The sequence below is a fragment of the Hirundo rustica genome, chromosome 3, assembly GCF_015227805.2.
Source record: "Hirundo rustica isolate bHirRus1 chromosome 3, bHirRus1.pri.v3, whole genome shotgun sequence".
NCBI classification, from domain to species: domain Eukaryota; kingdom Metazoa; phylum Chordata; class Aves; order Passeriformes; family Hirundinidae; genus Hirundo; species Hirundo rustica.
In genome coordinates this window covers 29,078,082-29,099,016 of record NC_053452.1, presented here as the reverse complement: position 1 = coordinate 29,099,016, position 20,935 = coordinate 29,078,082, and the positions used below count along the sequence as shown (strand labels likewise).

The 20,935-nt window shown below is 37.8% G+C and overlaps 1 protein-coding gene across 4 annotated transcripts in view; it reads left to right on the top strand.

Annotated features, from left to right (window-relative positions):
* The window catches only part of PPP1CB (protein phosphatase 1 catalytic subunit beta), a 28,812-nt gene extending 8,758 nt beyond the window's left edge, over positions 1 to 20,054 (top strand). For 3 of the 4 annotated variants that reach the window (XM_040057410.2, XM_040057413.2, XM_040057411.2), the window contains exons 2-8: positions 3,872 to 4,003; positions 7,286 to 7,516; positions 7,863 to 7,967; positions 12,719 to 12,790; positions 15,873 to 16,024; positions 17,564 to 17,698; positions 18,306 to 20,054. In XM_040057410.2, coding sequence (XP_039913344.1) covers positions 3,872 to 4,003; positions 7,286 to 7,516; positions 7,863 to 7,967; positions 12,719 to 12,790; positions 15,873 to 16,024; positions 17,564 to 17,698; positions 18,306 to 18,410 — 932 coding nt within the window. In that variant the 3' untranslated portion in view covers positions 18,411 to 20,054. Of the gene's footprint in view, positions 1 to 3,216; positions 3,245 to 3,871; positions 4,004 to 7,285; positions 7,517 to 7,862; positions 7,968 to 12,718; positions 12,791 to 15,872; positions 16,025 to 17,563; positions 17,699 to 18,305 lie in introns of those variants that run through there. The other variant, XM_040057412.2, reaches the window with a different exon arrangement.
* The last annotated feature ends 881 nt before the right edge of the window (positions 20,055 to 20,935 follow it).

Sequence of the window (20,935 nt, the reverse complement as noted above, 5' to 3'; positions counted from 1 at the left end):
TAATATCAATTAGAGTAGCTTTTGGGTGACTGTAGGAGCTGTCGTGCTAAATTAAGTCTCAGTGTTGAGTGCATATATTTGCTTTTATTTCTTTTTTTTTCTGTGCTATGTCACTCTGCTTGAAGCTCACCAGAGGAAAGGCTTGTTTTGTCAAAGCACTATGCACGTGAGCTTGCGTATTACAACAGGAATTGCTGTCCCCACTGTCCCAATTGAAAGGCTAATTTATGGAAATCAAAGCTTGTTTGCAGCATCTGTATTTTAGATTAAAGAGAATTAATTTACCTTTAATGTTGATATGCTATTTCTGCCCAGGGTAACTGACAGCTGTTAAAAATAATGGTTTTCCCAATGCTATTAAAGGCTGTTTGTGAGCTACACATTTTGCAATGTGTGAAGCTATGACTTGAGTGGTTTGCTATAGTAATTTGTAAATGAGTCTGAAAAACATCTCTTACACTCTCGATCTGCTTCTTAGAACCTCCCCTTCAATCTGTTCTTGGGGATTTGGTTTTTGAAAAACGGAATGCGGTGTTGTTTACCATCCATACAAAGCTCAGCTGAGTCAAGGGAACTTGAACAAAATTCCAGTTGTAACGTAAGCTGCTGAAATAAGTGCTTAGTCTTACTTGTGTACTTGTACTACAGCTGAGGCATATCTCTTCCAGATGACTGCTTGGCAAACCTCTCAGTGTCTTTGTGAATCCAGTGAAGTGCTGAGCCTTTCAGGGTCACATGACAGGAGCCTCTCATTTCTCCATATGTACTCCCTTGTTGCTGATCAGGGAACTGTGGGAGAAAACTGCTTTTATCTTAACTAGTATTGATGATTATTGCTCATGAAACCCCAGGTATTGTATTACTTCAAATGTAACTGAACCTGTGTGTTGACTCTGGAGCTGCAGACTGTTTGGGTGGAGGTTGCCTTTGCCAAGGGGCGATGGCTCAGATGTGCACCCCTCCCAAAGGATGGAAGTGACTGATCATCAGGCATGTGCTGTCTCCTCTTCTGAGGGTGACAGACCTGTCAGAGTTGTAGAAGTGTCTCTTAACCAGGAAAATCTGAAGTGAGGCAATAAGTTACTTAGTTGGTTTGTCTGTTGAGGACTTTGAGCATTTAGGGTTCTGCTGTTAGAAGTGAAGAGATACTGTCAAGGCACTGACTGGCAGTTCATTATGGAGTTGGGACCTGCATGTTCTCTGTGTCTTCCTTCTCAAGAAAAAATCCAGCACCACTCAAAATATCAATCCTATAAAGCAAATGTTCCAAGGTTAAACCTCCATGTGAGTTTCAAAGGGAGCTGAAGGCTGGTGTTTTAAGAAAACCTGATTGGATCCAAGTTATTTTAGGTATTATGGGTGACCTACTTCTGAGCTGTTACCTCAATTTTGGTCTCAGTGCTTGGTCTGGTGCTGCTTCTGGTAACATTAATGTTGTATATAGTGGGCTTTCCTGGGTTACAGTTCCAAAATTAGAGTGGATATAAGTGTGCAGTTCTACTTCTTGGTTTTAATCTGTATGAAATGGCATCATTCTGGTATTGCAAAACGTCATGAAAGTTAAATACAGAAGAGAATGTCATTGCTTATGGTTAAAAGAACTGTCTGTAGTGGGAAGACATGACTGGAAAGCTGGTTGAGCTGCATGGTGCTTTGCTGTGACTTTGTTGCAAGCTGTAGGTCTAAAATAGAGCAATTGTTTAATTAAAATTATAGCCATTATAATATGAAGACTCTGCTTGTGTATAATGGCAGTTTATTGTGCCTATCAGAAGGAGTTCCAGGTCTCTGAAGGGGATCATTACAAGCTATTGGAACACAAGAATTTGAATTTAAGATTATTGGAACATTTTAATACTCAAAAATTGGGTAGTCAAATCCTGTGCAAATTTTTGCTTTGTTGTTTTGGGGGGGGGGGGGGGGTGGGTTTGCTAATAATGGAGCTGAAGATGTATCTGTAAGAACATCGCTCATTTGTTTGAGATGTGATGCCTGTAGGCATATATTGTTTGCAAGTCACATTGATTTTGATGCCTGCCTTTGTATTCTTCTAGTATGTAAGTGAGCATCTTAATGCATGAAGGATAGTAACATAAAAAGTGTTGCTAAAATGCTGTTTGCTTTCTCAAGTGTAGTTGAAATCTTAATTAGCAAGAGGAATGTGACTTACCATGTTGTAAATATCACCTGGTAGTGATTCAGAGCGTCACTGACAGAAGTCCTGTATGACACAGCCTTCTTGTTGTGAGATTCTAATGAGCTAAGTATTTCCAGTATATCCTCAACTTCAGGTAGACTATTCCTCCTACTCTTTTGGCACTCAGACCAGCTGTCCCAGGATCTAATTTCACATCTCTTCCCTGCTTTTGAAAACCGCTCCTTAGTTCTGCCTTCTCACATGCTCCTGTGACTGCGTCATAATGTTTAACAAGTGTCTGGTGTTTATTAAAAATAAATATTTATAGCATGGTCTTGGCATGGTCAGATGTGCAGTTACACTGGGACGAGCATGCAGTGATAACCAGAGCAGAGCATTTTCAGTTTATCACTTTGGACTGTAGTACTAGGTGACCTAGGACAAACTGTTTCCCTCATATCATTTCTACCCCACTGCACAGTGCAGATAATGCTCGATGTAATTATAGTGACCTCCTCTGTATAGCTGGTTTTCTAGGAACTAAGCAGAGGTAAAAGGAAAAGGGAGGTTATGTTTTTACAAGCTTACTTTCTGTTTCGGGGAGGGAAACCAGGGGACCTAGGAATTTGCTGTGTGTGAAGAACTAGTTTTTGCTCTTCTGTTCACAAATTTACTAGACTAACTGAAGTTGCAGCTAAATTTTTTATGAAGTAATGTCTTACTATGCATGAATTTGAAAGCATTTGGATTTGAGCTGCAAAGGTTTCGTGTTACCTTCCCTTGGTAATACTACCGTGGTTTAACGCTGAATGTTGCTTTCATCTAAATGCCAGGAAGGGATGTTTGCCTGTTGCAGACACTGACAGAAGATTCTGGCTTATTAGTTTGAACTCTGAAGTTTGGTTTATGCTGAGATGCAAGACTGAACTGGATCGGCCAAAGTGACAACACCTTGGTTCTATATTGCTGCGTCCTTAAAGACACACTGAAGCCTCTGACAGAGGAATCATACAGATAGTTGTAGAAAGAAGCAGCTGCAGATAAACTTGCCAGAGGATATTGGAGTGCAATGACATGCAAATGCTTTCGATTTTATGCTAAATACAGGTCTGAATACCTGACTTACAGGTTTTGTGAATTCAATTTCATTCTAATTAGGATGTTCTTGGCTGTAAAGGTTTCAGTAACTTAAGAGCCATTATATATGGAAGTTTCATCAAACTTTTGCAGTTTTTTAGTGTGGTGTTCCTAATATGGCAGTTTCAGTTTATTTAAATATAATCATGTCTGTTTCTTTCTTTTGGACTTAACTAGTGCTGTTGAACTGAACAGTCCTAAAAAGTTTACCTTGTGCTAATGTGGAAATGATTTCAGGTTTTCTGTTCTCGAGATTTTTCTTGTCTTTTATGAATACTCTAGCATAAAGGAATTGTTAAATTAAACACTTCTTAAAATTGCAATTTATTCAGATATGGACAAAACCACAGCTCAAAGTCTTCTTCTGAGGCTTGATTCAACAGGAATCCATACAGATCTTTAAGCACAGATTACCACAATATCAGAGATTAATTTTACAATTCATCGGTCAGCATAATTCCGAGGTATTTGGTACATATGTAGAATGTGATGCTGGGTTTTTGTCAAATACAGGTTTTAAATACAGATCATCTGCCTTTAGCTATTGTTGTGTATCTCTGTGGTAGTTACCTTCAACTGTTAAATATCTCATTTCAGTGAGAGGATGTCGTCCTGGGAAGATTGTTCAGATGACCGAAGCAGAAGTTCGGGGCTTGTGCATAAAATCACGGGAAATATTTCTTAGCCAGCCTATTCTTCTGGAACTAGAGGCACCGCTGAAAATTTGTGGTACGTAAGCTTCATACGTACGTGTTTTATTTTGGTGTTTTAATCCAGTTCTGTGCCAGGAGGATTGGAAGAATACTGAATCGGGCAAATGAGACTGAGTTGGCATTGGGGGAGATCCTCAGTCTAGTTTTCAGTTTTGGTTGGATTCAGTGAAGAAGAAGCAGCTAGCACTTGGTACATTGCTGATGCTCCTCACGCTATTTTGGAGCAAGTTTCCCTGGTGTTAGGGCTGCTTGTGCCCTCATCTAGTGCAGATTTTGCAACCTGTTCTTGCTTGCGCAGGGTTGGTGCTTTTCTCATCATTACTTCAGAAAGCAGTTAGCTGATTTTAAAAGACCCACATGTTGCAGTTGCTCACTTTAAAGCATAAGCAAAACAAAGACCTCCTGAAATGAAACACTTGAAAAATTGAAGGCATTGTTCGTCTTTCAATTGAGGAAGTAAAACTGAATGCAGACTTAAATTAGGCTTAGTTGCCATGTAACAAATTCCTTGAGCTTTGCAGCATGTTTTAACAAACACAGTTATTACTGTGAAACATAAATAAAACGTGTTTTTACCTCGCTAAGCCTTTATAAGATACTAGACTTGTAACTACAAGCTTATAAAAAATATTTAGAAGGTATTGTGAATACTGGATTGTAGTCATCCTTCAATTTGCTTTTTAAAAATAGGCAATGTCTTTGAAAGCATAAAATTCCTTGAATTAGATTAAAGTGTCATAATATTATAGGGGAAACAATCTTTGTATTTGTTACTACTTACATGTTCAAACATAGATTAACTTTTTCCCGGCAGATGCGATGTCTGCAGTGTTTCTTACCTTAAGAGAGGATATTACCAATTAAAAAAACTCAAACCCCAAAATAAAACAGCCAAACCCACAAACAAACCACTAATGGCAAAGTCATCTTTAAATGACTAATTGCTTGGTAGGGTGGGGAGGAGAAACCAGCCCAGCTTGCCTAATGACATAAAGTTCAAGGTAAAGTGCAACTTTATCACGTTGTGTTTTCTTTAGACTTTTCACTGTAGTGTAGTCTTACTGTATTCCTAGGTAAAGAAAATATGGAAACTCAGGTAGATTGTACATAAATCAAGGTCTGCAAAGAATAATTGCTTCAAAGTTAGCTCTTCTTTGTCTGATTAGATCAAGGCAGTTGAAAGGACTGTTAGGTGTGCAATAATAGGTGTAACTAATGCACAGTTAAATAAGGCATTTGTTATCTTAAATCAGATTCCAAACACAGTGAAAGTACCAGGAAGTGTCAGGTGCATCTACATTTAATATTAGAACAATTGTCAAAGCTGCATTTAGATAAAAGTAAAAGAAAGATGATTGCTTTCACTAAAAGCAAAATATGCAGCTGGTACTGCTTTGAACTATTACTTTTGTGTGTTCAGGCAATGCCTGAGGAACCATTATAGGATTGTCTTGTTTTACAATCAAGTCAGTTCAAAATAAGCTGTACATCTTGAATGGCTGTGTTTTAATGTAAGATGAAAGCTGCTTTCATGTAAATGCCCATTATAAAATAGATGTGCTTTTTAATGTAAGTCTTTATATCAGGTAGACTTCAACTTGTGCTCACCTGGAGCTGTATTTTAAAATGCTAAGTGCCGTGAATGGAATGGCAAATGCCTTGGTCCCTTTATAAAATTGTTTCTGTAAAATGTTTTCACCTATTAAGTGCATTTGCATCTGGTACACATGTATAACTGAAAGTAGTTATAGACAAAACAATAATAATGTTTTCTGTAGTGTGTTTACTTGGTAGGTAACTCTATTAGTGCTGAAGTCTGGGGATTTGATAACATGATTCTGGATTACTAGACTCAGCATAGAAATGAGGAGTCTTCTGCTTTCTTCAGCTTGTGACCTGGAGACTTTCAGATATCAATTAGAATACAAATCATTCTTGTTGCAACATATGTGAAAGAGATTTTAGCCAATCTGATGGAGCTTCAGATTGTGATTGAAATTGGGTAGTAGATACTGATCTTCTTTATTAGAAGAAAATTGGAAAGTGATTCTTCTCCCTGAGTGAGAAATAGTTATGGGAGAATGCTGCCTAAAGGAGGGAGTATTGCATTTTTCATGGAAAGTTTAAAGGAATATAATACAGCATGTACTCTTCTTACCACTGTATGCTTTAAGAAGTGAACCAGACAGCATACAGGTGTGGGAACCTTTTTTCTTTAAGATGAAAAAAGTTGTGTGAGTTGGTCTTTTTTTCTCTTTTGAGTCAGTAGTAGCTCGTGTTCTACTGGAGAATAACTCTGCTGAGCAAAGTCAGGATTTTGTCACTAAAAAGCAGCAATAGTGAAAATACATTTATTTAATGCTTAGTATGCAGGACCAGGAGGTATTGAATCTAAACAGCATACAGCTTGTACTTAAGGCTTTTGGCATATCTGTTTTGCATCCCTTCACTCTGGTAATGAGTTTTCCAGTCAGCTGGAATACATTGCATGTATGCTGCAAGTTACTGTAGAGCAGCTTTGGGATCTTCATCCCTGTGGACAGCTCAGGGAGAGGTTAGCTTTGGCTGCTCTGATGTGATACACTGTGGTGGTGTAAATGCCACACAGAGCTGTTCCATGGAAAGCCTGGTTAGTTTTACAGCTGGCAGTGTGAAGAGTAACATGACAGGTATTTTTCCTAAGAACAAGCTGCAGGGTTGAGTATCTTGTAAGGAATGGCAGTCTTTGTGTTGCTTGTTACATGCATCAAAGGAGGAGTCAGTGTAAATGCTGAGGGATGGGATTCTTAGTACAGCAATGTTATGGAAATTGACCTTTGAAGTAAGTGTACTTTGCCAGCACAATGTTCAGTTCCTCTCCAGTCTGCTTGAATTCTTTACTGGTCTGTTTTTGCCATAAATAATGTGACTTTTTCCTGATCCATTTGCTTCTTGGTCATATACCTGTTCAATCAAAGATTTTCTTTCTGACCTTGTTTTAATTTAAATGAATTAAAGCTTGGTTAGAAAGCTTATGTTTTATTGTGAAGACTTTTGGAGCTTTTGGGTTTCCGAATGGTTTCATACTTGACATAGCAGTTCTGTAGATATGGTGAGTTATTTGTATCCTGTGAGTACTTCAGCTTTAATACTAGCATGGTTCTTACCTTTGGGATGTATATTGCCAGTTTTTAAAGGTAATGTTAATGCCTTTTTTAATATCACTGAATAAAAACCAATTAGCTGGCTTAAGTTCTTGACTTGTGTAAGTCTTTATGCTGTTGCACTAATCCTCAGTAAACATTTTCTTTTAATTCAGGTGATATCCATGGACAGTATACAGACTTGCTCCGATTATTTGAATATGGAGGATTCCCGCCAGAAGCTAACTATCTTTTCCTTGGAGATTATGTAGACAGAGGCAAACAGTCTCTGGAAACAATTTGCCTATTACTGGCATATAAAATCAAGTACCCGGAAAACTTCTTTCTCCTAAGAGGAAATCATGAGTGTGCTAGCATCAATCGAATCTATGGATTTTATGATGAATGTAAGCAAAATCTATTACTTTTGGAAGACTACAACAGGTTAATACTGTATTTTGGAAACATTTGTAGTAGGGTTTGATTTGCAAGGGTTTCAATATTCCATCAATCTGCTTTGAAACTTTCTAAAAATACTTTCTAAGCCAAGGTTAAAGTCACTCTGGAGCTTTACTGGTTTTTTTTCTGCTGTCCTTGAAATGCTGTTGTAAGAGATAGAGACCTAAGTGTGCTAACAGAAATAAAACCCCATGAAGGAAGTTTGCTAACATTTTTGCTTAGGCTCTGATGTGTATTACATGTTGGCTTGAAAAACCAGCTTTCTCTTCCTAATGTCACACACTGTTTTTGTAGGCAAGCGGAGATTTAACATTAAGCTGTGGAAGACCTTTACAGACTGTTTTAACTGTCTGCCTATTGCAGCCATTGTGGATGAGAAGATCTTCTGTTGTCATGGAGGTAAGCTGCTGGCTGCTTTTAAAGGCTGTGTCTGAACTGATTTTGTGTTAATGCTATACCCAATGGAGTGTGCCTGTGTGTACCTGATGTTTAGCTGGAGGTATTTAACTGTGTTGTCTGTAAAGGCCATGCTTCTCTGTGCACTTGCCAGTAGACCTCTTTCCTGCCTGATACATGTGGCCCTCTTGTGCCCGAGGGGGAATTGCTTCTGTAAGTATTCTCATCGGTGTATCCCTCTCTGAAGGTTACTTAATGCTAGAATTATTGCCTGCTGTGCCACATGACTTGTTGCTGTTACTATATATCAGTGCAGCCTTCCTAACATTGGCATCCCCAGAAGTGAAGAATGGCTTTCACAAGTAACCTTGGCTGTATTCTCTCGGCCTCTTTAATTGTTTCACAACACTTTGGTGGGAGGGACCTCTGAGGTCACGCAGTCGTGCCTGTAGCTTGAAGGGAGACATTTGTTAACACTGGAGCAGGTTGGATGGCTTACATGGATTCCATAAAGCCTTTGCTCCTAGGCAGTCTGCATTCTGTGGGTGCCTGTCCCAGTGCTGCCCTGTTGGTGTGCTGAAAAAAGCGCTAGGTGTTGATCTGACCGAGGGCTGTGACTTGTCTGAGTATTGGAACTTAACCTAGGCTCTCTTCTTTGTAGAACAGGCCACACCATGTTTTTACAGGCAGTGATGCTTAACAGGTTTTCACAGGTTTGCAGTGTCAAACAGTTGATGAGAATTTTAATTACTTGTAGTAAGAGCCATCCTGCCTTTTGCAGCTGTATTTGTGACCGCCTCCATTAATAAGCACCTTAATGCCTTTCACTGAGTGATCCAGAAGTGGTTTGGTAGGTGTAACACCAATGTTGCCAGTGAGATGGAAATTAGTGGGAACTAAAGCACTAATTTCTAGTTGAAACATCTAGTTTGAACACCTCCATGTGGAATTAGAAACAGTGTGTGGCCCTGAGTTCCTGAGCAGACTCTTCCAGACTTTGTGAGGTTCTACTGATGGCTGCCTTTATTAATTACAGGTATCAATTCAAGAGCTATGCCTGTATGGAATGTGCTTTAAAAATGATCTGGAGTATTCTTGCATCTTGTATTTGAAAGCTTCTTCCTTCAGTGCATGCCAGGAAAGCTCTCGGTGTCTTACATACAACATGCTCTGAGAAATTGTTCAGTCCACATAAAAACATAGTTAATGCACCAATACACTTGGGTCTGCCAGTCTCTGGGTAGCACTGACATGGCATAATACCTGTTTGCTTACTGCTCATCTTTTAATCTTACTCTCAAGCTGTGTGGTGGTGTTTTCTTCTTTTTAAGAAGTGGTATCTATCTTATGAGCTAGATCTCTTAGGTTTAAGAATGTGAGATATAAAGTCACTTTTGCACCTCGGTAGCCAAATACCAGTGGCTAAAACCCCACGTAATAAATTTGTCTCTGAAACAGCTCAGGAAAGAATTACTGTTTTACTATCAACATACATTTTTGAATTTTGTTTTTTTGGAAAACAGAAAATGAATAGTAACAAAATGCTGGAGTGTTTCGGGCAAACAATTAAGGTTAGGTGGAAGGTAGTCAAAGGAGCTTAGCAGGTAGAGCAGAACACTGTGACAAAACTGGTAGCTTTGTGTGTATGCATTTGAGGCCTGAACTGTGAGAAAGAAGCCTCAAGGGCTATTTTTCAAGAAAAAATATTTAAAGTTTCATTGTAAATGGGGGGGCAGCATGTGTGAATTAAGTTTTCCTACTTGACTAAACCGGTTAATTTGTGTATAGTATGCTTTAAGGATCTTTTTATGAAAAGCAGTATTTACTTCGTTACTTGTTGCTAATTGGCCCTTAAATTGTACAGACTTAGTCTGTAACTGAAATTACTGCCACTCTGAACTGATTTGCAGCTGTGAAACAGTGGAAAAATTACCGGTGTGCTGTGTGCTCCTAATAAATGGAAGTGGACGTTCAGCACAGAAATAAGTTTTGCCCTTTTTCCACTCTTCTCCAGTCCTATCCAAACTGCATTCCTGTTCCAATGGAGTAATGGACTGTCAACGCCTTTTCATGATGTTACTACTCTAATAGACACTGAGGCAGCAGCACAAACCATTCAAGTCTGCTGGAGGTTGAAGCTAGCATGTAGATATAAGGTAGGTGCCTTTTTTACTATATTGCGCATTTTTGCATAGTTTATTTAAAAATATTGTCCTCTGGGATATAATAAAACTTTGCAAAACCGCATAACATAGTAAAACAAAAGGCACCTAACTTCAACCCCAGTCAGCCATCTACAATAGCTTAATATCCTGAGTCATCTCTTTCACCTAAACTTTTCTGGGCCTCTGTTTTGAGTTACCCATCTCACAACATAACTCAAACTGCTCTTGTTATCCCTGTCTCTAAATGTTTATGCTACTGAAAGGATCTTTCATTGTATCTTTTCCAGCACTTCCCTCTCTTCCCACATTCCTCATACATAATTTATCCTTTTTTTAAGGCTGTCCTCTCACCTAACTTCTGACTTTGCTCTTTATCTCACTTCATTAAAGCTTATTCCATAACCATTCCTGACTTTTCCCTTTCTCTCTGCATTGTATTCTGTACAGCATTGGTCCTCTTACCTATGACACCACTCTCTAGCTCTGATCTTTAAAGAACTTACATAATTAGTTTAAGTTTCTATAAGTGAAGTCCATATTGTAGTGTCAGTTTGATGGAAGGCATTGGTTTTATCACACAGGATTTAACCTCTGAGATGGGAATTGTGTTTGTACATAAAATACTGCATTTATGTAGTATTTTCAGGCTCTGGAATTCTGTTTTTCTTATGACAATCATGACAATGAACTGGATGTTGATGTTTAACTCTACTTGATTTTCATAGTATTCAAAGACTACACTATAAAAATCAGTACCTATCACACTTACCAATTCCCAGTCAGAGAGTGGCTCAAATCAAATTTGAGTCTGCCAGGAGTAATGACAATTCTTTGTTTTCTCTTGGGGGAGAGGTGGTCTTATGCTTCAAAAAGATAGTATACTGAAAGATATTTTTTCTGTGCTTAGCTGTTGTGACAAGATAACTTAATTTTGTACTTTTAGTATGCTGTAGGTTTCAGCAATCACTTTAGTGGCAGCAGTTTTAGTGAGCTTTGGCCTCTCTTTGCATACGTACAGCCTTCATTTAATGCTGATCATGTAGGACTTTTCTCTGTAGGTATAATTTTGAGACATTAGCCATTTCTTTTTGTGAAAGGGGAGTTAGGAAAATACTTGGGAGAATAAATGATTACAAAGAAGTCTGCAAACCTGCAGGCAGTTCTGTAGGGTTTTGCTATTTTACAATAATGTAAAATAGTACAAAAATGGACAGCCACAGGGTTGAGACATTGTTTGTAGTAACATTTCCTTTTAAAGAATCGGAGACTGCTTTGAGTTGGAAGGAACCTTTAAAATCATCTAGTTCAAATGACCTTGCTGTGGGCAAAGCACCTTCCACTAGACCAGGATGCTCACCCCATCCAGCCTGGCCTTGAACGCTTTCAGGGATTAAAGATATATTTTGGGTGCAGCCTCAAATGCTGAGAGCTGTAACTTCATAGAAAGCCCCAGACTGGTTGTGCTTATTTCACTGAGACAGCCCATTACAATCTCTGCATGTGGTGTTGAGTGCTGATGGAATGTGTGTGTAAATAGATCAGATCTGGGGAAGTGGTAGATTTGTCAAAGTTTAAAAGCTGATTGCCTACTTGAATATATATTATTTTTCCTGTATTGTTGTGTTTATAGACTTCATTAATACCCCCTTTAAATAGTTTACTGTCAGATGTCTGCCATCCTTTACAACATCAAGGCAACAGCGTGAAAACAGTTTTAGCAAGCTGATGATAGAAGGCTTTTACCATAAGACTGCTTCAAGGAAAATAATCTAAAATCTTCATACTTGAAGAAAAGTTCCTCAAGTCCGTATCAAATGCTTTGGTTCCTGTCGAATGTCATTGTTCTTGTAACATATACATTGCCACTGTGCCAACTCTAATGTTAGCTGAAATTATTTTACCTGGTGAAATGGTATGTAAAATGACCTTTCCAATGACAGCTTTCTTCTGCCATGTTCAGAGTTCTGGACTGAATCAAATTGATATGGTTTGTTAATATGAAATGCATTTCATCACAAATTAGGTCTTCATGTTCTATTTTCAAATTTGCAGCTTTCTGAATTAGATACCTTGGCCTAAGCAATTTAAGACACTTAGGACCCTTATTTAAAGATGAGTTAAGATGCTAGAGCATGTAGCTGGCTCTCTTTCATGCCTCTGTGCCCCAAGTAGAGGAGCTTTAGGCTGTGTAAACTCCTCAAAGGATAGATACGGAATTCCATGTTTTAATTGTAGTTGCATGTTAATGGGTAAACTGTTGAAAGACAGTTGCCTGTACTAAGTGGTTGGGGTTTTTTGAGTAATCAAAGTACTGTGATTTTGTAATTGACTTAAGCAGCTGAGCTACGGTAGATGACAACAGCCCTGGCTAAAAGGATGGTAATGAGAGCCCCTTGCTAATTTCACTTGAATTGTTCTCTGTCTCTTTATTCAGCAACTTAATTGTCTCATAGCAAACTGCCTTTTGTTTATGTTGCAGTGGAAACAATGGATGCTGTGTGCCTTTGAACCTCAAATCTTGTGTTCTCTGGAACCCTGTCTGCAGGTAAAATGCGTATATGAGTCACTTGTTTTCTTGTACTTTTCCAGGACTGTCTCCTGATCTCCAGTCAATGGAGCAGATCCGGAGAATTATGAGACCTACAGATGTTCCTGACACGGGTGAGTGACATGGAATTTACTGTAAATAGGTCTTAATGATGAAACAGGTTTAATCAACTTCTATGCTAGCAGTGTAATGGTTTAACCCAATCTGCTCACAGTACAATACTCCTTGCTGCCTGTGTAGGATGTGAGCCTTGTTCCTCGTGGTGGCCTTGTTATCTGATACACTAAAGGTTGTTGTACGTGGTGGTGTTGTTTGTTATAGCAGAGTAGGGTATGTTTTTCAATACATGTTTTTGGATACACTCTTCACAAGTTTCCCTTAAAACATCTTAGAAATCTAATGTAAGATAAAGGAAGCTAAAAAGGTAGTTCCCCTTGCCTTGGTTAGGTACACAGAAGCCTTTTAGTCTATCAAAGAACATAAGTGTTCAAAGTTAAACAGTAGAACAAAGCTAAATTTCCTGTGTATTTAAGTATTTGGGCTTCTCTCTATTTGTCTCCTTCCTCATTAAATTTGAAAAATCCAGATGTTACTCCACTGCAGTTGGGATTTCAATTGCATCCATCAATGTGCTAGTTGTGAAATTTTGTTCTAATAGGTTACTGTTCTGTTTATAAATATTGGATGCAAATTGCTAGTGCTTTCTGTACAATGTTCTTTTGAATAGTTTAATCAATCTTGCTCAGTGTCGCGTTTATTACAGATTTTTTTACTAGTGGATTGAAAAGACTATTGAGCAGTACAGTGGGATGGTTTTTAAAATGTTGATTTCAACAGTGGTCTGAAATTAATTTTGAGAGGAGATACAAGATCTAAACCTTTTTTTGAACATAAGTTACAGTTAAACTTTGAAGTAGAAGAATTCTGTTTCCTGTAATGTTCCTTAATGTTGATGCCTGGGAGTAATTCGGGGACTAATGTTAATATATCTACTGTCCCTTAAACAACACCACTTCTGTGCAAGCCAGTATATACACTCCTGACACTAAGATGCATTATAGGCTGCTGAGTGATTGTTTCTGTAGTATAAATTACTACACTGTTTGTCCTTTTATGCTACTTATTCGCTCAGTGCACAACCAAGTAAATGTCAGCACAAACTAGTCAATCTTTGCATATATCAGTGTTCCCAGAAAAGATGGTTATATTCAGCAGGCAAATAAAACTGCTTGAGCCACCCCCACTTCAGGAATACCCTTCCAGAACGTAGTTCTTGTTTCCATGGACACTCCACTGAAATCACCTCTCTTCTTAGTACCTCCTAAAAATAAGTATGGAGATTTTTTGTAAAAGGCTTTTGTTTTGTGTAGTGTTTTGTAGTGTTAATTTTGCTTTCAGAAGCCGTAGCTGTGTGCGTACAGTGAGAGCTGAAATGAAATGTCCCATCAGAGACATGTGCTCTGTGGTACAGTGACAAAGGTCTTCATCTTTTGGGCATATTTAAGGAAAGCAGTTTTACATAATGGAAGTAAATCTTGTGGAAAATTAAAAATAAACTGAAGTAGTCTCGCTTCCATGAAAGTTTCAAGTCCTGCAGAGCTACCCCTTTGTTGGAGGGGTGTCGCCTGGGGAATGTTTGTGTTGATACAGAAGTTATGGTGGATGATCATGTGGCTGTGCTAAGATTAGATCATTATGATGGCTTCTTCTAGCCTGATGAAAAAAGCCTTTGCAACTTCAACTGCAATTTAAAGACCTCTTTGGACAGTTCTGCCTATTTTTTATATGAAAGAACCCTAAAAATTATTGGTTTCTGTATGAAACCCTAAAGATTATTTTATTTTGGGGAGAGAATAGAAGAAGCAGCACTTACGAAACAGCTGAGACAAGCAGCTTCTGTCACTTGCTGGAAATTCATGGTAAGAAGCCATTAGAGATTGTAGAGCAATTACTGTTTTGAAAAACAAAGTAACTCAATATCAGAGTAAATTTCAGTAAAGTTTTTGTCATGCACTGTCTCTATTCAGTAGTTTTTCTGGATAGAAATATTATCTAAAATGCAGTTGTACTTGTTCTGTTCTTTCTCTTCTAAAAACAAATAAAATTTTAGCTTGTTGTTAGAGAGGAGCTGTGTCTGGTGCCAAAGACCATTTGATAAATGTATGTAAATAAAAAATGGTCCAGTTGCACAGTAGGTTTCAGACATTGGTTTGCTTGATTACAGCTTGAAGGATCTGTTGTTTAAGAAATAACATCTTCAATATTTTGTCTAGCGAGTAACCAAATGTAAATCAAACTTCTGAATGGCAGATGAAGGAGCCTGCTGGTATATCTTTCAGATTGTAAAACAATGCTGTTAAGTATTTATATGCCTATGGGTCATCACAAGTAAAGAAAGTACAATTTCGTGGAGAGCTATAAAATGTCTTTCAAATGTTCGGGGGTTTGTTTGTGTTGTATTTGGATTGGCCTGGTTCTCGCTCATGTTAATATTTATGGAAAGTTCTATATGTGTAAAGGCATTGCAGTTGATCTAGAGAAGCCTTTTTTAGTACCTTGTATTAACTCCAGAGTTAGCTGACCTTTTGTTGGCAGCAAAAAAAAAAAAAAAAATCTTGACCGGTGCTAAAATGCCAGAGAGCCTTATTTTTTAGCTTAGATTCCAGACTGGCTGTCATGAGGCTTTTTGAAACAGTCAGCAGGGGTCCAAACAAATTGACAGTGCTATGTGAAACTATATTATCAGGATATTGCTGTGTTACATTTTGGCTTAGTCATCTAAGGTTCCTTATGAATGGTAGGAAAGGTAAGAATCAAAGCTGTTAGCGTTCAGAAGCACATGCTGCAGATTTGCTTGCTGCATTTATGACTGGCCTTGCATAGGACTTTTAAATTTACTGCAGCTTTCAAACTGAGCTTTCTTGAGTGAGCTGTGAAATTGATGGTTGCCTTTTAATACACATGCACTTCAGTATTTTTAAACTCCTCAAATGTTTACTGTAAACACACTGAATATTACAATAAAAGGTTTGGCTCTGAGTTTTTTCATATCAAGGCATTTTTAGTTGGTATCGTTGCATTTGTTGTTAAGGCTTATTTTCTCTAGGAAAGTTGCTCTGGTAATTACAACAGAACTGTTTTATATCATAAAATACCTCCTAAGACTAGCATTTTCACTTGTATTATATTTTGAAGGTTTGCTCTGTGACCTGCTGTGGTCTGACCCAGACAAAGATGTGCAAGGTTGGGGTGAAAATGATCGTGGGGTCTCTTTCACTTTTGGTGCTGATGTGGTCAGTAAATTTCTGAATCGTCATGATCTGGATTTGATCTGTCGAGCTCATCAGGTATGAATTCTGCTGCTGCTTCTTAAAACCTCTCCTGCTCCTTATCGGTAGTGTATATTTGGAACTTAATTTGCACTGCGTTATTTCAAGAGGAAAAAATCTTTCTAATGAAGGGTCTATAAAGCTGTGTCCTTCTGTTGGGTCATGTTTAACTGTGTGTCTAATGTCAGTGGAGTAGAATCCTAACACTGAATTTCTCCATCGATCTCTTCCTTTTGTACTGTTTTATTAAATGTTAGACTAATGTATGTGAACATCAGAGGTAAAGTCTCCAGGTTTAAAGGGGCAGAGTGACTTGAATTTGAGATTTACACTAAAGTTTGAGTTCTTCAGTTTCAGCAGTAGGCAATTCCCTAGTAATTCTGGTTTAACTACCTCTTCTTTACTTCATGGAAATATTAAACACATTTTGACTACCTCTACAAACAAGACTACATTAAAACTTTCACTGTTGCCAGTTATTTTGGTTCAGCTGTCTAGAGTACTTTGGCATCGATTGTTTTCTTTCTGCACATTTCAGTCAGGCTGTTTTTGCATTGTTAATCTTAAGCACAATTTTTTATTAGGTTACTTCAAGGGAAGAGTGCTAGTTAGGTAGACATGAAGCTTCAATTTCCTGTATAACATTTCAGTTTCATTATTTGGTCAATTTTAGAAGCTCCCTCCTGCTGTGAAACAAAATTAGGCTCTTTATTCTGTGTCACTGTTAGGCTTGGGTGCACTATTAGAGCACTTAAAAATTTTTCCTTGTAATTTTACTGCTAAAACATTAGAGAATATTTAGTTTTGATTCTGCATGCTGACTGGATTTCTTAACTGCTGATCAGGGTTGTTGCAAATTTCCTATATTCGTATAGTTGATTCAGTTCTTTATAAAAGAAGGATGATACCTTATAAAAGATCATGATGACTGCACCAAAGTGAGCAGCTGAGTGTACTAGGTGTACTATGTTCTAACATGAAACTCTTATTTTGGGAAAGAGGGAACATTCTTAGCTGATGCGTCACACTACTTGCACAATTTTAAAGGTACATTATGCTCTTGGGCAAGATCTGGCAGAATCACTCTTTTTTTGTAATTTTGGTGCTCTGAAGTCACCTACACTTGAGGTGTGTGCAGTCAATGCCAATTTAAGCAAAACTTAATTGCTTTGAGTTGCAATGGAGGTGATACCCAGGCCTTGTGTGCTCCAAACTAATTAGGTCAAATATCCTAACATATTCTGTGTATAAAGCATAAAATTCTGGGAGTCCTTTCGCTGGCAGTGTGTAATTGGACTTCAGCTATGAAAATATTAAACAGTCAAGCTGATGTGTGTTTAAAGTATCAAACATGGGGTATGCTATCTGGCCTGCTATTCAGTGTCAGGTAAGACAAAATGAGTGAACTTGTCCTATCTGGAAATCAAGACAAAAAATAGCTTTTTGATGAGAACTTGTATCTTTCTAATATAAAGTCCAGTTTGTCGCAAGATTCTATTTTTTTTTTTCCTTCAAAATTTCTTACATAAGCTGTTTTGATTTCTCTGGTGTTGGCAGGTGGTTGAAGATGGGTACGAGTTCTTTGCTAAACGGCAGTTGGTCACCCTATTCTCAGCTCCAAATTATTGTGGAGAGTTTGACAATGCAGGGGGCATGATGAGTGTGGATGAAACTCTGATGTGTTCCTTCCAGGTATGGTATATTTGTGCGTTAAGATGACTGCAAGTGTTGGGCTGTATGGACCACATCAGTGTGGTTGTTGATGTGCTGGTGGTTAGTGTAAAGCAGTATTCTTGGGCCACAGGAGGCTGGCATTTGTGAACAGCTGCAAACCAACTGTTCTCCAGAAAACTGGGATTGCAAACCATTGCATATTAAGTTATTCACTCTATTCAATAGCTCATTTCAAAATTTAAAGCTTAATTGGATGATTGGTTTTTTCGGTCGTACCTAGTGATTGGAGTACACAATTAAGCAAACTAATGGTTATAGGGATCCTTTAATATGGGTGTTTTGATCAGATTTTAGTCCCTATTCCTTTCTGGATGTGTTTTCAGCCCCTTTTCTTTCCCCTTCCCATCTCAACACAGTGGTAAAAGTAGAGGGATTTAGAGTTACTGTTGTGTGTAGAGCTAAGAAATTTCTAGGGTTGTGATGTGATTTTTTTTTTTTTTTTTTTTCCCCCTCCCCCATCCTCATCCCTCTTGTTCCTGCTGAACAAGGTTTCATGTGGGCTTAACGGTATTTGAAATGTTCTCAGTTGTTGCTGACTCAAAGGAACTTCTTTATTTTCTCTAAGATATTGAAACCATCTGAAAAGAAAGCCAAGTACCAGTATGGTGGACTGAATTCTGGGCGTCCAGTCACTCCACCTCGCACAGCTAATCCACCGAAGAAGAGGTGAAGAAAGGAAATAATGTAGAAAACACCATCAGATCTGTCAAGGACAAAACTCCATATTACAGTATATAATAAGTGTGCACTGTAAAACCATCCAGCCATTTGACACCCTTTATGATGTCACACACGTTTAACTTAAAGAGACGGGTAAAGGATCTTTATTAATTTTTTCTAGTAGAAGGATGTGCGACACTGTATTGTAACAAGTATAGCTCCAAGTTCTAATATCCAGCATAGAGAGGAAGAAAAAAATTAGGAAAAAACTATTTCAACTACATATTCACATTTACCACGGTTTTTAAAGTTGACCAACATCCCAGTTAAAACTCGGTGTAATAGTTAAACCAGATGAGAGCATGATGTTCCATTTGTGTAATGTGGTCTTATTGTTGCTTGATTGCTTTTCCTTTGGTTATTTTGTAGCTAGAATGATGCGAATATGGTATCTAGTCTTATTTCCGGGCTCTTTGGAATTGATATGAGGAAGGGGCTTTCTAGAACAGCCATTGATCTCTTATCCTCCCCCTAATCCCGTTTTTTCATCGTAACGCCGTGTGCCCCATTATAATGCAAAGTTTATAGTACAGTAGGGATTGAAAGGCAAACTGAGTCCCAAACACCCAGTCTGGACAGCTTGGCAGCCAACATACATCGAGACAGAAAAACCTGTCCTGACCTTTCGACTTAAACTGCTACACAATGAATTTGTGCACTACACTATTTTAAATTATTGACATTACACTGTGCAATGGCACTTCATTTAACTTAGATAGGACAAAAATGGTATTGCCTATTAGTTGGTAACTTGATTAAGTGGTACCTTGGCTTTAGTTTTATTAGCATGAAACACCTTTGGCATGCTTAGCTTCCAGGTAATTTCTTACCTGCATCAAAATTCATCTTACATAGTTCCACAGAACATGAAGATCCTTATTTACTAAGCCTTTGAAACCTGACATTCTTTTTCAGAAGAGGGTGAGTTTAAAAGGATGTTCTTCAACATACAATAGGCTAGATGATGGGTGATGAGCTGAAAATGCTACCGGGATGTCCAGCTTTATAGTAAGGCTTACATCACTAAAGATTCTATCATTTGGATTTTCATGATCAAATTTCATGTACTATTGTATAGACTTCTGCTTTGTAGTGTACTATAGTAGCAATAATTTCTGTACGTGATCAAGAGTTACGCAGTATTTCTTTTCAGTTCTCTCCTTTGTTAAAAGAATTAACATTGGCAAATGGCAGGATGTAGAGAAGATAAAATATATAGTAAGATAAATGGAAGGCACAGATTTGTGATGCTTTAGGATGCAATACTTATTGGACGCAGCTACAAAAGCTTTTACTGAATACTGTCAAATTCATAAGATTCTTCGGGGTAAGGCTGCAGATTTATACCATTCTAAATGTGCATCAGTAGATGTAAAACTCTTGACTTCAGTATTGTCTTTGAAAATGTTAAATTGAGGATTCTAGTAACTTGTTTTATGAACTGGCACATTATATAATACGAGAGATATATTGATTTCTGACACAGTGAGCAAGTTCTTTAAAATGGATTTAAGTCTCTTTTCTAATTCCATTTTGGTTTAAATGCATATTTTAAATGTAGGTTTTTTTCATTTAGTAAAAGTTGTCTAATTCATTTGAATGAAGTCTGACTGGTTATTTTAACATACCTGTTACTCAAAATGTGTGGAGTTGGTGGTTTTTTTAAAAAAAGAAACCTTACAATATATCTGTTACTGATTTATACTGGGTTGGTCTGTGGTTTTGAACAATGGTTTATTTTACACCACTTTGAAGAAAACACTCGTTTCAATGCTTAGAATAAAACGTCAAAGTAGATTTCTTTTGATGTTGTTCAAAGATGCCTGTTCTTGAAAGTCAGTGATGAGAGCTTGTGTGAGGGTAACTGCAGTTTTTGACAAGGTAATTAATGAAATCTAATCTGTAGGCATTGACATGGTAACTTCCTGCTCTAAGTCATTGCTTACTTGAGGTTTACTTTCGCAAGTTTTGAAAATGCTGGGTTTTACCAAGTGCCAGCCTCTGTGTTACCAAACATCTGGATTAACACTTTACCATTTTTTCTTTAGTTTCTGGAACAATGTCTTCTGTATCATAAAATGTCCAGGTGTAAAGCTGTATGTTATGTGAGTACCTAACATGCTCGCTTGTGTTACAGATGCTATGTCAAAAGAAAAATAAAGTCTTCGGGCCTTCTTCTGTGTCCTAAAGAAATAGGAAATTTTTAGTTTATTTAATGGCACTAGAAACCACATCAGGTGCTGGTATTCTGAAGAATTGCTGTTTTTATATAGCAGCAGTCATTTGGAAATTATTTGGATGTTGTTTTGATTTCTGGAGAGTTGGGATGTCTGCTAATGTCCTTCATCATCTATGTGGTGGAAAACACACATGATGTAGTAATCTTACCCCTACACATATGACTGGTATTCCATCCTAAAAGCAAGACTGATGCATAACAGAGCTTACCAGTTCAGCTTACATTTACAGGGTTAA